Source organism: Trichosurus vulpecula, chromosome 8 (genome assembly GCF_011100635.1).
Source record: "Trichosurus vulpecula isolate mTriVul1 chromosome 8, mTriVul1.pri, whole genome shotgun sequence".
NCBI lineage: Eukaryota > Metazoa > Chordata > Mammalia > Diprotodontia > Phalangeridae > Trichosurus > Trichosurus vulpecula.
This window is the reverse complement of record NC_050580.1, coordinates 232,525,194-232,542,373: the sequence shown is the minus strand read 5'-3', so window position 1 is coordinate 232,542,373 and position 17,180 is coordinate 232,525,194. Positions and strand designations below refer to the sequence as shown.

At 39.2% G+C, this 17,180-nt stretch overlaps 1 protein-coding gene across 2 annotated transcripts in view; it reads right to left on the bottom strand.

Annotated features, from left to right (window-relative positions):
• Positions 1-17,180, bottom strand: part of IFT43 (intraflagellar transport 43) — a 118,041-nt gene that overhangs the window by 28,877 nt on the left and 71,984 nt on the right. For both annotated transcript variants that reach the window (XM_036769510.1, XM_036769511.1), the window contains exons 4-5: positions 4,900-4,932; positions 4,116-4,162 (exon numbers count right to left, since the gene is read on the bottom strand). In XM_036769510.1, the coding sequence (XP_036625405.1) occupies positions 4,116-4,162; positions 4,900-4,932 (80 nt within the window). The remainder of the gene's footprint in view (positions 1-4,115; positions 4,163-4,899; positions 4,933-17,180) is intronic.

Below are 17,180 nucleotides of genomic sequence, written 5' to 3'. Positions count from 1 at the left end.
ACCCACTGCCATTTCTCTGGGCCTCAGTTTCTTTATCTGTAAAATGAGGAAGAGTAGAAGACCTTTGAGGTCCCACCCAACAGTAATCTATGATTTATTCATCTCCACAATACTATGAGCCACAGTAGTAGGTCTCTCTCTCTCCTTCTCTCTCTCTCTCTCTCTCTCTCTCTCTCTCTCTCTCTCTCTCTCTCAGCACATGATATATATTAAGGTAATTTCAGAAGGATCATAGACTTAGAACTTCAAGAGACCCTTGAGTTTACAAATGAGGCACTCAAAAACTTTACAGGAAGGTAGAGAAATTGGAAGGAATGCTATGATTCAAGATCAGGTATGAATGCCCATCTGTGCCAACAAATAGGAAAAGCTGAAAAATAAATATTAAAATAATAATAGAATCCCAGAAAAAAAATTCATTTCTTAAGAGAGAAAAAGAAGCATCTCGGTTCCAGTTTTATTTCTACTTTAAATATTCTTTTTTAATTTTTTATTTCTTGAAATGAAAGCTGACTAGGCTCCAAAGTGGTTTCTTATGGGAAAAGGACATATATGGGGAAATGATCAGGGACTAGAGAAGGCAAGAGAAAGAACAGCCTAGAGACAGCAAGACAGAGAGGAATGGGGAGAGGGGAAAAGTGAGCCTGGGAGAGTGGGGAAGATAGACTCCTACAGATAGCATTTTTCTCATTCCACTGACAGCCTAGCATCTCAGATCTCATCCAGCTTCACTGCTTGGCCATGTTCAGCCACTTTTACCCATTTTCCCTGTTGACACAGACAGAAAATTGAGCAATTACCCTTAAACTCCACTCCTTCAGATCACTCAGATTGCTACACTTACTGAATTAAGCCCCCGATCGCCCCGGGCCAGAAGTAGCTCAACTGGGCCCATCCTTTAGGAATTGAACATTTTGGGTGGGGTTGGTCATGAGGCTTTATTATTCCTCAGGTTGTCAATGTATTTAATCCTGTCAAAACGTGTAACCCAGGATGCAAAGAGGCAGGGTTATCCACCTGAGTCCTACAAGGGGAGGAGGGTGGTGTCACAGAGGACGACATGGGGAGCCATCAGAAAGGTGGCCCCTTATGGAACTCAAAGTTTAAAAAAAATGTTAAAAATTGTTTGTTTTTATACACAACTGGGAAATAAGATATACAGGCAATGGGGCATAGAAATCTATCTTACTCTACAGGAAAATAGAAGGGAAGGGGATAAAAGAAGAGGGGTGGTGATAGAAGGGAGGGCAGAATGGGGGAAGGGGTAATCAGAATGCATACTGTCTTGGGGCGAGGGAGGGGGAAGATGGGGAGAAATCTTGTGGAAGTGAATGTTGAAAACTAAAATAAACTAAGAAAGGTGGCCCTCATTTATCCTGAAGCACCCCTGTTTCATAGTTGTGCAGAATTATACTGCATTAGCAATGGCACTGTTAAGCCTGAGAATAATTAGAGGGGGATTTTAGCCTGTTTTCAAAGACTTTCAACTTAAAATAAGATTTGGGGGCTGACGGCTGTCTTATAATCTGCATTTAAGTTCACAGTTAAAAGACATAAAATTTATCTCCAATCCCAATTGTATATTTTGAGGTTATTTCAACTGAAACTTTTTCCTTTCTTTTTCTTTTGCACGTTGAGAATTTGTTTTCCTGTTTATGTGCCTATTAGACTCTCTTCTTGAACATGACAAACTTTACACAAATTTAAGCTGCCGTTAGTCGGTGTCTCATGATTCCACAAAAGCTGTTAAAGACCCTAAAAATCATTTGGTCAATCTTTTCACGTTTCATTTAATCGATGAGGAGCCTGAGGCACGGAAACCTTAAGTGACTGGATCAAGGCTAAAGAGCTAGGTAGTAGCAGGGCCTGCACTAGACACACACAAAAAAGGGCTAGCCTTAAGAGTCTGGGTTTAAATTCCAGCTCTCACACTCCCTTAAATGAGTGACTGCAGGCTAGTCACATTAAGTCTCTGCTGCCTCGGTTTCCTCCTCTGTAAAATGGGATTAATAATACCTATAATTCTTCCAAGGATCAAATAAGAAATATATGTTTAAAAAAAAACGCTTTTTAAACCTGAAAGCGCTGTATAACTCTCTGTGATTATTGTAGTTAGCTGCCCAGAGGCAGCAAGGGGACACAGGGGATAAAGTGCGGGACTTGGAGTTAGGAAGACCTGAGTTCAAATCCAGCCTCGGACACTTCTTAGCTCAGTCGCTCATCCATAAAATGGAGAATATAATAGCACCTACCTCCCAGGGTTGTTGTGAGGATGAAATGAGGTGTCTGAAAAGTGCTTTGCAAACCTCAAAGTGCTATATAAATGCTAGATATTATCAGAACATTCTAATCACTGCCTTCTATCAGACAGTCTAGTCTCAAATTTGGAACTCTGAGCAAGATGCTTCAACTCTCTGGGCCTTGGTTCCTAATGTGCGACCGAAGGGTTTGACTGCCACAGTCCCTTTGGCACTAACACTCTAAGATTCTAGGATATGATGTTGTCATGGCAGCAGCTACTCTTGAATTCCAAGGATTGCACAAGCTTTCACATTCAGGAGTTTCGGGTTAGGGATTCTGTGAGTTAATCAATGGAATTCTCTCTTTTCCCAAGAGACTTGGGAAGGAAGCAAGATTCCGGGAGTCCTCGAAGATGATGGGGAGAAGGTCAGAGAAAGGAAAGTGGCCCTGGGAGTGAAGAAAGGTGCTGCAAATTTATGGAGGAAGGCATGATCAGCCAACTTGCTTTTCGTGCATTTAATTCTTCCTCTTTGTTGTTTGTTTCATTAGAAAGTGCCTTCCAAAAGGCCATAAAGCAATTTTCTCTGAATTTAATGTTGTTGCTGTTGTTTTTTTAACTTACAACACTTCCTAGTCTTGAACCCCTAAAAACTGCATTTCAGCTTCTACAATGTTGGCTAAAGTTCTCAGCCTGTTTCCAAAGAACCCAGCTAATCAGAAGGCTCACCCAAAACTCAGAGTCATTGGCAAGATTTTCAATGCTGATAATCTGTCCTTTTGAGTACTTCCCTAAGGGGCTAAAATCTTGGGGCTCCTGGATCGCAGTAACTCCAAGAGTTAAAGACAGGGTGGAATTGTTAGCCACTACATTTTCCATGCCTATTGTTCTGCTAGTTTCTTAACAACTTCATTAATGTTCTGGCTCTGGACTCTGCCTTGTCAAATCCTTCAGCTGTTTCTTTTGGTTGGTCCTGCTGCTGTCTGGTGACTGAAACAGCAGATAGGACCACAGCATAGAGGACGGGCAGATCAGAAACCTGGCTGGTGCCCAGCAGGAACGCACAGCTGCCAGGTCAGTGCTGGCAGAAGACAATTTCACACACATGTTAGGGAAACCAGATCTTGGAAAGTGAATTACAGGGCACCTTATTTAACAGTGTCATAAGGGATTATTAGGAGGGTGGAGAGACTTGGCAAGTGAAAAGGTTTTGGGTGAAGTCATACAGCAAGATCTGGCAACCAGAAGTAAGCTTGTCCATAAGGGATGCCAGAAGATCTCTAACTCAAGTCAAGTGGAAAGCTGGGAACCACAGGAAGATTAGGACTTGTTCCTAGGTTTTTCCATAGTCCCAGGGCAGGCACTGAATGTCTGACCTTTTGGCTTTTTGATCTCACCTGGGACTCACTTTTTTTCCTTCTGGGCCTAGCCCTTGAACCTAAATTTAAGCCCGGAAAATTTTAATGTTTTCCCTTTCATTCTATGCCTTGATTTTCAGTGACATTTGTATACACAGAAGTGACCATCTCTGGGTTTCTGAAGGAAACATATACTCTTACTTATTGTATGATATAATCTCAATAGATAGATAGATAGACAGATGGATTAATGGATATATGGATAATGGATGGATGGAAAGATCAAAGCTCTTTCTATGCATAAACATATATTTATGTATATGTGTATGTGTGTGTATGTATATATGTGTATGTGTGTATATAGAGACCAAATATATTATTTGCTAGCCAACTTTTCCTTCTTCCCTGATGTCTCTATTTCACACTTCAGATGCACCTTGGCTATGGTTTGGTTTCTTTCTTGCCTTTCCACTGTCATCAAAAGAACAGCTGTAGTATTTGCCCATAGGGTGACTCACCTCCTCCATCATCAGATCCTTCTATGCTCCGTTGTCTGAGGCGCTGGCTGCTCCCCACCAGAAGAAAAAAAAAACAGGAAAAAAATTTCAAATACAGAAACAGAAAATGAAAATTCCTACTTTCCCTACTTTTTCTTGTTCCAATGCCAAATAAGCCAAGAGTTTCCCATCCTCTCTCATCTTCAATTTGATTCAATTCAACAAATCTTTGTTATGCACCTAATATGGGTAAGGCATTGTACTAGGTGCTAGGGATACAAAAATAAACTCGTCTCTGCCTTCAATTTACATTCTTCCTTGAAGGCGAAGTTCACAGAGTCAGGCAACTAGTTTTTTACCCTCCACATTTAACCAAGCACACTTTACTTTCAATAATGACCATGGGAGAAGATTTGAGTTGAAAAACTATGAAATTAGACTAGAGTAGAAACTCTCCTTTAATATAGCAAAGGCAGGGTGCGGGTTCATCATGCCTGTTTCAATGACGCAGGACATACGGGTTTCATCTTAGTGCCAGGACTCACACCTCTAAGGAATAACCCCACCAATGCCAGGCTCTAGTCTCTTAGTTCCAGAGAGCAGCACGAGCCATGGCCCAAGACCAAGACTTGTCTTTCCAGCCCCAAAACACAGCTACATCGATACACGCAGTTTCCTAATGTTACAGGTTGCGTGCTTGAGCCTCTAACGTTCATTCGATATGGGTGTGCCCAGTTTAAGAATATGTACTGTTAACAAAGGCACTAAGACTCCATTAAATTCTGTAAAAATGTGGAAAACTTACTCTTCTACTTCTTCAGCAATCTTTCTTCCTGACCTGTAAAGATAAGAAAAGAAAGGTTATTAAGACCCAATGGCCTTTTCTATCGTGGGGGACAGAGTGTGTCTGAGTAGTAGGAAGAGGTGTCAGGGAGGTCTAGTCAAAATGGTCACAAGCAACACACGGTCACTTAAATATGACTTCATTCATGATCTACAAAGTCATCTTGGATGTAAATAAACTCATCTTTCCCTCTAAACCTGTCCATCCTTCTGATTTCCATACTTCTATTAATGAGACCACCATCAGTCAACAAACATTCATTAAGCGTCGACTACATGCTAGACACCATCTACCCAACAACTCTAGGAATCATCTTTGACTTCTTCCTCGATCTTGTCCTCCCACACTTAACTGGTTGCAAAGAACTGTTGACTCTATCCGCACAAAGTCTAGTACACTTGCTTTGTTATCATCCCATCCCACTGTGTCTCCATCCCTAGTTCAAGGCTTTATCACTTCTTTCTTGGACTGAAGGACAATAGCCTCATAGCTGGTCTCTCTGCTGTAGTCTTGGCCCCTTCTATTTTATTTTAATCTTCCCAATGCATAACTCTGATTGTGTTATCTATGTCCTGCCCCATCACTAACAGAATGAAGAATCCCCATTGCAGACAAAATAAAAGTCCAAACTCCAAAACCCTTCAAGGACCTTCACAATCTATTTCCACTCTCTCTGTAGTTCCCCTCTTAGAATGCATTTTTTCTTAACAAGAAGACTCTTTTAATATCAGTTACCTAGAACCAACATTGTTCATTCTATTAGTGCCTTTATCTAAATCCAGTTGTGTTTAGTGTTGTTCATTTACATAACTGCAACCAAATCTCATTCTTTGGCTTCTTTCTTTGCACTGTTTCACTTCATATAAATCTCTCATTATTTCTCTCAGTTCTTCGTGGACATTTTTCCTTGCAGTGCAGGTAGATTACATTGCATTCATATACCATAATCTGTTTAACCAAACCACCAGTTGATAGGCATAATTGATTTCTAGCTTTTGGCTGCCACAATTGGTGCATATCCTATCTTTGAGATTAGTATGTTTTGCCCGGATAGAAAGCATATTTTTGTACTAGCTGTGTGGCCCTGGACAAGTCATTTAATTCTGATTGCCTCACCAAAAAAAAAGCATATTTTCTTTTAATGTTAGTATTTTTTTTCTTCTCTTCTGGACTGTCCTTCTCTTCTGTGTATTTTCATTCCCAATCAATTGTGCTTTCTTTGTTTCTTTACTGAGACTTGGCATCACAGTTTTTTTATTCTGCCCATTATTTTGCTATGTAAGACATAAATTCTGCTCTCCAAATTTACATGCCCTGCCCCTTTCCCTCTGCTCACCTGCAGATATCTCTTACTGCACAGAACACTGCCATGGAACGGACTATCATAGCCCCAGGAAAATTCTGCAGCCTGAAGCCCAGATCTCCACAGCATTAGAAGGAGGGTTACTGAAGGGTAGGGCTGATTTTATTGCAAGCCCATAGTGAAGCCTCATTACTGGTATGGTAGGGGAGGGGTGATCTAAGGGAAGAGGTGTTGTGTGAGTTCATTTTTTAACCTACTTTTGGGTTCCTAGTGTCCTAGACCATGGAGATGGCCAAAGTTGCTTTATCTTTGATACATAATTTGTTTTAGAGAGATTTGAAAAGTCATAGGGATCAGAGAAAATGGCTAATCTTCCATCTTGTTTGTCACCAAAAGTTTGTATTTCTTCTCTCAGAACCTGTTTATATCTTTTGACAACTTATCTACCATGTAAAGTCTTTTAGCCTTATAAATCTGTGTCAATTCCCTATAGGTTTTGCATGCTAGATTTGTATGACAGTGAATGCAAAGTTTTATTTTCTCCCAATCCAGACCCTTTCTTCAAACCAATCTAGTCTAGTTGCATTGATTTTGTTCATTCAAATGGCTTTTAATTTTATGTCATCCAAATGATGTATTTTGTCCCTAATAATCTCTGCTATCCCATATTTTGGTTAAAAAGTTTCCCCTTAACCATATTTGTCAAAGATTCTACCTTTCATTTTTTTCTAATTTTTAAAAAAATTTCAGTTATATGTCAATCCAATATGAATATGACATATGTATATGACATAAAACAAGAGGCTGTGTGATATAGTGTATAGAGAACAGACCTCAGAGTCAGGTAGATCAGGGTTCAAGTTCTCAGGCATATACGTGTTATATAACTCTGAGCCACTGACTTAATCTCTCAGTCTCCCAGGCAATTATCCAAGCCTACAAGCTGCAGAACACATGCCAATTGGTAGCAGTAGGAGGAATTTTCTCACTGGGAATTCCCTATACCACCAATGAAATCAGGGATATGGGCAAAAGCAAATGTGTAAGATATTGGTGTATACCTATTTTCTGCCAAGGTGCTCTCCAGGTTTTCTGGGAATTCATATTGTGTTCTCAAGTTTAGCAAATACTGGGTCACTGGGATGCTATACTACTCATACATTCTGTTACCTACTTTTTAATTGGTACCAAAGAAATTTGATAATTATTGCTTTATAATGTAATTTGATCTCCAGTAATCTGATAATTAGAGCATCTCCATTTCCTTTTTTTGTTCCTTTTTTCCCTTAAAACTCATGACTTTATATTTCTTCATATGAATTTTTATATTTTCTCTATTCCTTTAAAGTTTCTCCCTTGGTTGTATGTTTGACATAGTACTAAATGTGTAGGTTAATTTTATGTAGTAACATCATTTTTATTAAATTGGCATGGTCTAGCCATGAATATTGAATGTCTCTCCAATTATCTCTAATGTATCTTTCTTGATTTCTATAAAGACTATTTTATAGTTTGGTAGGTTAACTTCCACACAGTTTACATACTTGGTAGTTATTTTAAATGGAAATTCTCTATCTTTTCTTCTATTAGTAATTTTTAAAATGCTGATTATTTTCAAGATATTTTATATATTGCTACTTGGATGAAGCAGTTATTGTGATTAGTTTATTTTGCTGGATAAAGAGTTTTCTAAATAAACTATCATATCATCTTGCAAACATGGATAATTTTGTCTCCTCTTTGTCAATGTTTGTTCTCTTAATTTCTTTCTCTTGTCTTATGCCATAGCTAGCAATTATACTAACATGCCAAATAAGAGTGGAGAAACGAAGTATCATTGATTCATCCTTGAACTTACAGAGAAAGCTCTAAGTATTTGTCTTATTACAAATAATGCTAGCTGTAGATCTGATATAAATTTTGATCATATTAGGGAAAAGTCCTTCCATACATCTGTTTTTAAGTGTTTTTTTTTAACCAAAAAAGCCTTTTCTGTATTGTTATAGTCATGTAGCTTGTTTTAGTTGTTTATATGATTAACTGTACTAATAATTTTACTAACGTTGAACCATGACTGCATCCCTGCTACGTATATCTAACTGCATCATAATGAATATAGCTAGGTCCTGATTAGTGCGAACAACGTATCCTTTGAAGTAGCAGTATTTTTCAAATTCACACTGCATTTTCCATTGGGCTAGAATCAATGACCATATTCTACATAACTATAACTTCAAATAATGTGGATTTGAATACATGTGACCTCTTCAAGGGAATTATTTGTCAAACTAATTGGGACCTAGTTGTAATTTTTTTTTAAAGACTGCTACAGCTGACATTTCTGTTGAAGCTACCACCATTCTTCCAGCCACCCAGGTTCAGAACCTCACGTTCACCCTTGACTCTTCACTCTTCCTCACTCTACATATCTGATCAGTTATCGAATTGAATTAATTGTACCTTCACAACATTTCTAACATACATCCCCTTCTTTCTGATCAAACAGCCACCACTCTAGGTCAGGCCTTCATTAATCTTCCATTGGACTTCTATAATAGCTTCCTCTTCGATTTCTCTAGCTAAGTCTCTCCCCACTCCAATCTGTCCTTCACCCAGTTACAAAAGTGATTTTTCCTAAAGTGTAAATCCAACCAGGTCACTAATCTATTCAATATATTCCAATGGCTCCCTATTATGTTTGGGAGCAAATATGGACTCCTCTTCTTGACATGCAAAGTGCTTTACAACCTGGTCTCAACCTATCTTTCCAGCCTTAATTCACATTTCTTCTCTTCGCATGTACAAAGTCTAGTCAAACTCTCCTTCTTGCTGTTCAGTATATACAGTACTCCATTTTCCATCTTTTGTGCCTTTACATGACTGACCCCATGCTTGAAATACAATCTCTTCAACTTTGCTGAGAAAAATACCTAATTTCCTTCAAGGTATAGTTAATATACCAACTACATGAGGCCCGTCTGAATAGGTAAAGCAATTTCTAATTGCTTACTACATGTCAAGGATGTGCTAGGCAGTGGGGACAGAATTATAAGCAAACAAGGCAGTCTCTTCCCTCAAGAAGCTTACATTCTCATAGAGAAAACAACACAGAAAGAGGTGCTCAAAATGAGGGGTTGGGGTGGGGAAGGGGAAGGTGATTACATAGCATGGTGAAGAGAAGGCCAGGAAATATCATAAAGTCCTGGTCCTTAGAAGGATAAGGTGAAGAGCAGGAGACCCAGAGATGAAGTCCAAGGCTCTAATGGGAAGTAGATGGGGATGATGCTGGAGAACAAGAGGTCTGGCGAGGAGATAGCAGGGAATTCTCTCTCCGTCTGCTAACACCTTCCTCCCCAAATTTCTTCTACCTATTTTGTACACTTTACGGATATGCACATGTTGTTGCCCAGAGCCCGACTTTAAGTGTCTCCAGGACAGGGACTGTTTCACTTTTGGTTCCGTATCCCTAGCACTTTGCACAGTCCCTGGTGCTTAATAAATGAATAGGTGCTTGATTAACTGATCAGTGCTAAATTTTGTTTAGAATAATTTCATTAGTCATATTTGTCTTTATTTATCTGCTTTTTGATCCTCTTTATCCTCCTTGGTTTGGCTACCAAGTCAATATTTATGTCAAAAAGGAGTTTGACAGAATGTCTTCTTGCTCTGTTATTGAGAATAATTTGTGTAACCTGGACATTAAATATTCTTTAACCTGGATTTGGAGTCAGAGGACCTGAGTTCAACACAAGTTTAACGCAAGTTATAGCCTGTGTGATCTTGGGCAAATCACTTAATCACCCTGGGCTTTAGTTTCCTCATCTGCAAAATGAGAGGGGCTTACTAGGTGACCTCTACAGTTCTTCTCAGTCTTAAATCTAATAACTCTAAGAATTCACTTGTAGATACATCTAGACCAGAAGTTTTTTTCCTTTGATGGTTCAATTATTGCTTGTTTGATTTCTTTCTGAGACTGAGTTGCCTCCTACTTCAGGAATTTTACATTTTTAAGATATTTATCTATATTCTTTTAATTTCTCAGCTTTATTAGCACATAATTTAATTCTGATGATTTTTTTCTCTAATAGTTATGAATTCATCATGTTCATTTTTTTCTTGTCAATTTGGTTTTCCTCTTTTTTTATTAAATTATTCAATGGTTCATCGATTTTTTTAGTTTCTGTTACTCCCTTAATTAGTCTTTTAAAAAAAATCAGTGCAATAATCATTTTGTTTCAATTTCTCCTTTGATTTTCAAAATTTCTCCTTTTGTTCTTATCTTGACACAGCTGATTTACTGATTTTCTTCTAGTTTTTTAATTACATGGTCAATTCATTAATTCTCTTCTTTTAATTAACAAATGCCCCAAAGTAGAGGACCGTAGAATAGTAGAATGGATAGCAGGAAGGGCTGGCCTCACAGCCATTAAGACCTGGGTTCAAGTCCTACCTCCTCTGACATGATACCTGTTTGGCCCTGGGCAAGTCACAACCTCACAATGGTCTGGTTACAGAGAAGGTGCCAATCTGCATCAGCAGAGGAAGTACCCTACCTCCAGAAATCCCTCTGTCATTGAAATCACAGGTCCAGGCCCCCTATCTCTACTCCTGTGTTTTCAAACCTTCTCTGTAATTTCCAGTCTCAGACAGTTGTCAGGGGCATTAAGAGGAAAAGTCACATATGTACCAAAAGTATGTCCAAGGCAGGGCTACCGTCAAGGTTTTCTTGACTGCAAAGCAGCTCTCTCTCCACTATTCCATGATGCCTTCTTCTCTAACTGTATTTTCCCCTTCTAAACCAGCGCTAAATCCCTGAAGTTTATTTTTTTTATGCCAATTTGATCCCAGTCTTTGGTCATAGATCCTTCCCTTCATCTTTTAGTCTGAATGGCATTAATCCCTCATGACACTTTACATTTGGCTCTTCCTACTCCCTGATCTTTCCTCCTTAACATCTAATAATTCCTTCTCCCTTTCAAAGGCTTGGCGTATAGACATTCTCTCTTTATTGTCTTGATAATTCTCACATGGTATGAGACTCACCCTCTCCTTACTCAGTCTAGAGAACGGGATTTTGGATCTTCCTCCCCCCCTTCCCCAGCTCCTCTATTTCCCATCTCTTTGCTGGAAAGACCTTTATCTATGGAGCTCCAATCCTAGGAACATTGATTCATTCATGAAGGAAGCAGCATGTTGTGATCTCAGCTCAACATCAAAGCATCCAGGATAAATCTAGGCCCTGCCACTAACTGCCTGCATTCTTTGGAATCACCAGATCCCTGCCGTGGCCCTCAGGTCTTCATCTCACAAAAATGTATATGTGAGGTCATAAGTTCATAGATTTATAGCCAAAAGGGACCCCAGGAGGGCCATTTAGCCCACTGGCTCCCCCCATTTTACAGATGAGGAAACCAAGGCATGGAGGAATTAAATGACTTGTTCAAGGTCACAATAGTAGCAAGTGGCAGAGCAAGAATTCGAACCCATGTCCTCTAGCTCCAAGTCCTGGGCTTGAAGTCAAGAAGATTTCATCTTCCTGACTTCAAATCTGTCATCAGACACTTACTAGTTGTGTGACTTGGTAAAGTCACTTAACCCTGTTTGCCTCAGTTTCCTCATCTGTAAAATGAGCTGGAGAAGGAAATCACAAACTACTCTAGTATCTTTGCCAAGAAAACCCCAAGTAGAGTCACAAACAGTAAGATATGACTGAAACAACTGAACAACAAAAACCTCTAGCTCCAAGTCTGTGAATCTAATAACTGTTTCTAGTTGACTCCGTCCATTCCTCATTTCTTTCTACATTCAATTCAAAGGCTTGTTTCAGATCCTCCCCTTCCCAATCCCCCAACCTCCATCTTTGAATGACATTTGTGTGTGACCATCCACTCAATTCTTCTTTTTCTACCCTCCTTCCATCTTGTTATTGTTGTTTGGCCCTTTTGGGGGCTTCTATAAGTGCTCTTTTTGTTTTCTCAATGGTCCAAAGACAAAGTGAGAATTCTTTAAAAAAATCATTCCTCTCTCCCCCTCCTTCTTTCTCCCTCTCTATCTCCCTGTCCCTTTCTCTTTCTCTCCCTCTCTCTCTTTCTACCTCTCCCTCTCTCTCTCATTTCTTCTCTCTTCTTCTTCTTCTTCTTCTTCTTCTTCTTCTTCTTCTTCTTCTTCTTCTTCTTCTTCTTCTTCTTCTTCTTCTTCTTCCTCTTCTTCTTCTTCTTCCTCTTCTTCTTCTCCTCCTCCTCCTCCTCTTCCTCCTCCTCTTCCTTATCTTCCTCCTTCTCCTCCTCCTCCTTCTTCTTCTCCCTCTCCCCCATCCTATCTCACTCAGGTCTGAAGTCTGTTTTTCTGACCTGGGCCAGTCTGCCTATCTTTAGACAGCCTGGTGACCCTCTGCTTCTAGGGGCTCACCATATTGGTGCTGGACTTATCGTGGTCACCTGATCAGCATTAGAATTACTATAGCTCGGGGGCAGCTAGGTGGCGCAGTCAGTAGAGCACCGGCCCTGGAGTCAGGAGGACCTGAGTTCAAATCCGGCCTCAGACACTTGACACATGTACTAGCTGTGTGACCTTGGGCAAGTCACTTAACCCCAACAGCCCTGCCAAAAAGCAAAAAAAAAAAAAAAAAAAAAAAAAAAAAAAAAAGAATTACTATAGCTCAAAATTCCCAATCCAGTGTGCACCACTATATCCAGCTTTATGTTTCTTAAGGTTTTTTGTTTTTGTTTTGTTTCACATATCAAATTCCTTGCTCACCTTAGGCTTTTACAGGAGGAATGATTCTAATTCCTCCCTTTTGCCAAAAAAAAATCCACCATTTTTCATTGATGATCAAGGAGTGAAAATGACATTCTTTTGGGTCCAACACAAATGCCACTTTGTCCATGAAGCTTTTTGGAATGCCCCGAGATGGAAAAGATTTCTCCCTCATTTGATCTCATAGCACCTTAATATTTTGCTAGCCCACTTATTGTGTTCTAATTTGTATTACATTTATCTATGCAACCTTATCTCTGAGACCTAGTAGAATACAAATTCCTTGAAGGCAGGGACCGTGTTTTAGTTCTTATTACATCTCTCTCACAACTTGGCACAGTGCATCCCAAAATACTTACTGAATGAATCATCATTTTACAAATGATGACACTGAGGCACAGTGAAGCTAAATACATTTTTCAGGGTGAAAGCTGGTTAGCAATAAATCTAATATTAGAAACCAGATCTCCCAAGTTTCACCTTAGGCACTGAAATATCTGTGTGATGATATGACACATACAAATCTTATCCAAATTTCTTTTTTATAAGTAATCAGATTTTCAGATGCTCCTAAGGCTTGAAGATGGCTATTCAGACTTGCTAGAGCCACAATCATTTCTCACCTCTCCACGGTTATCTATGGAGGACATGGGATGATAAGGAGGATTTAAATCTATACGTAGTTGTCCAAATTTTATTTTAGGCATCAATTTTAACTTTCTCCTCTACCAAACCAAAACTGTCCCACAAAGGAGCAGTAGAATTGACAGATGAGCATTTTACATCACCTCCCTAAACTGCCCTCTCTCTAGCGGAAGGGGACCAAAGCTAGCAAATGGGAGAGAGAAAGGAAGAAAAGCAAGAGGCTTGGAAAACCTACAAACACAAAAATTGGAGAATCTACCTTTCTTGATAGGACACAATACAAATAGATGAGTGGGTTGAAGCTTTAAGGGGCCGGTAAATAGTAGCTCTCTTGTTCTCTACCCCAGCAAGCCCAGAAGTAATTCAGTTCAGATTAAGGATGCTTGTTCAATATTCAAAATGTAAAACATGGAGATTGCTGAACCAGCACTTTGAAAAGTTAATTAAATGCCAGATTTCTTTTTAAGAGATACTCCATCACTTGCTGATTGCTTTGGCCATTTTACAGAATGAAGTTTTAACTCTGTACAATGAAAGTAAATATTCTCCCCCACCTCCCGCTCCCTGGAGACACAGTAACATGATTGGGAATACATTGTCTTTTTTTTCTCTCCCCATCCCAGCATGTTATATTCCCAAATTGGTCAGAAAGAGCCAAGTAAGTGTAGTCGCTGTCATATATCAGTGTTTCTCTTTCCAGATAATGTTGCATCTGCTATGGTATAGGGTTATTTCCTACATCTCTATGGTTCTCTAAAGGAGGAAAGACCTTATACCCTGGGCATCACAGCACCATTAATCTCAGGCTGTGCATAATGTTATGAAGTCAATATCATATTAAGGATAATAATGATAACGACAGGCCTTTAATTGGTGTCTTAAAGCTTCTTAAGCACTTTACCTCTATTATATCAGTTTAGCCTCATAACAACCCTGGAAGGCAAATATTGTAGGTTTTCCTCCTTTTAATAGATAAGGAAACTGAAGCTCATATAGCCAATAAGGATCATAGGTGAGACAAGAGCTCTGATCTTCCTCAATCCAAGTCTAGCATCCTGTCTTCAATACTGTGCTATCCTCTTCTAAGAAGGATGACCATTCAGATGAAGCAGATTGGAAAATAAGAAGCAGCAGAGAGATGATAATTATTAAATGAAGAAGTGCTATTTGGTTCATATTCCAATCTTTATTTTGAGAAAAGTTCAATGGAAAGAAAGTGGCCGCTATTTTTTCGTAGAAAATAATTTTGACTTTTCAAATTTCCATCAAGATGTCACAGTGAGGGGTGAAGTGTCCTTTCTCTTAAGAGACTGGCTAATTAAGAAACAAAAGCTATAACAAGTCGTAAAAATTCACTTTGACAAAACTATTAAACATCTAACTGTGTATAATGCAGGTGTATACCTTCTCTTCTAATCCCTCCCACCCTCCAGTTCAATAACTATGAACCATGATCAAATCAACTTTGCCATTGTTCCTGGACAGGTGTGTCAGTCTACTCCCCCTATGACATAACTCACCATCCCTGTAACACCAAAATGTGTCCCTCTTTGACCCCCACTACCCTCTATGTGTGGTTTTCCCTATTTGAATGAAAGCTCCTTGAAGTCAGGGGGTGTCTTTGTTTTGCATTTGTATTCCTAGCACTTAATATTTGGCACATAATAAGCATTTAATAAGTTTTTTAATTCATAATAATCAGTCCTTACTCTCAAGAAGTTTATACTCTGGGGGCATAGATAAAATGCAAATCTGAATACAAGTACATATGAGAAGCATCAATTGCTATGAGATGGGGGGGGAGGATGTTGTGGAGGAGGGGGCATTTGGGCTGAGCCTAAATGGATGTCAACTGGTGAAGATTAGAGGAAAGGGCATTCCAAGCATGAACAAAGGCAAAAAACAAGGATGTGCTGGGAATGGCAAGGAATGTTATTTAGCTAGAGCTACATAGTATAGCTGAAGACTTCACATTTTTGCAAACAGTATTTCACGCGATGATATTCTTTCACTGGGATAGGTAGTATCACTAAAGTTCTTTTAGTTCTTTTGAATCACTTTCAATATATTTATTTACAACTTAACAGCTTAACCTGTGGTAAAAAAGAATCCTCAAACACCCTGTATCTAACTAAATGGTTTCCTCTTTCCTAATTTCTACCACTCAATTCTAATTCTCCCTTTTTTAAATTTGGGGGAAGGGAGTGGTTAGGGACTTCACTGGCATCCGTCGGGCCAGAATCTGCTCAGCTGAGGTCAAGTTTTTTCCCCTTGCCAGATCCCATGCTGTGTAATTAACACAGGGCAATTGTACAGTTTTTATTATTGCTATTATTATTCTTACTATGCCATTTTAGGGCGTGGTGGGAAAGACAGAAGAGCCCTACCATGTTCTAAGACATTCTTGGCAAATACTTGCTGACTCCTAGAAACTGCATGGTGTAGGTTTGTTATTCCTTCCCATCTTCCTTTTCATTTCTAGGGGCACATATTGGCTCTCAAGACCAGGGAAAGAGTAACTATGTCCCACTATGCCAGCAAGTTGGTCTTCAACACAGCAGGAGGAATACCGCAGTCTCCTTGGGGTAAACGAAAAAAAAAAAGAAAAGAAAAGAAAAAAAGAAAATCAGGATTCCCCTGGTAAGTGGCCATAGGACTTTATCTACAGCTTTTACAGGTTATGTGCTGAAGGGTGAAAGACAATCCTAATGTAGACATCATCTATGTTAAAGTGTTTCTCTCTCATTTAATGGAATACCGCAGAGATCTAAATGGAGATAAAGTACCACGGCTCAGAGAACAGCGAGGATGCTATCTTTATGCAGCATGACAATGTTCAGTGGTTAATTAGACACCGTTAACCTATTTTAGCAGGGGACATAACTGGGATAAATGGGGGGAAATGTCCTTGAAGTCTCTTAATATCTACAGGACCCTAGATTCACCTTCTCGCTGCAGGACAGAGGCATACTTAAAGTATAATAAAGGTTTGATTGAGTGATTGATGCCAAAGCACCAGGCAACAAGACTCTGATTTGGGGAGGTAGATGTGCCTATCTGAGCCTATTCCCAATCTTCTATGACCTTTGCTCTATGAAGAGACATGAAAGATTTGGGAATCTATTTCGCTTCCTAGTTGGAAATAACCAAGAGTTATTAAGACAACTTGTTGCAGATGGAACAGGAGGCAAAACTGAAGGAAGTATCCCATATAAATCAAGTTACAGCAGGAAGCTTTGTACCTGGCAGTTACTGATTAGTGTCTCATCACTTGGTGAATGGAATTATACGAAAGAGACGTTACTAACTAAATTGGTGCCAAAGTCACTCGAATGGGTTTGTTACACTCCTAGAGGGGAAATCATCCAAATATCCTTTCCTTACAGATAGTTTTTTAATCTTGAAATTTCAAAATGTTCAATATTGACTTAGTTTCTTTAAGACCTCAAGGAGATGTGCACTTAGAAATAAGTATGACTTCTAGAACAATGAAGGAACACAAAGAAAAAGTGATTTGGGTCAAGTCAAGTCAATATAA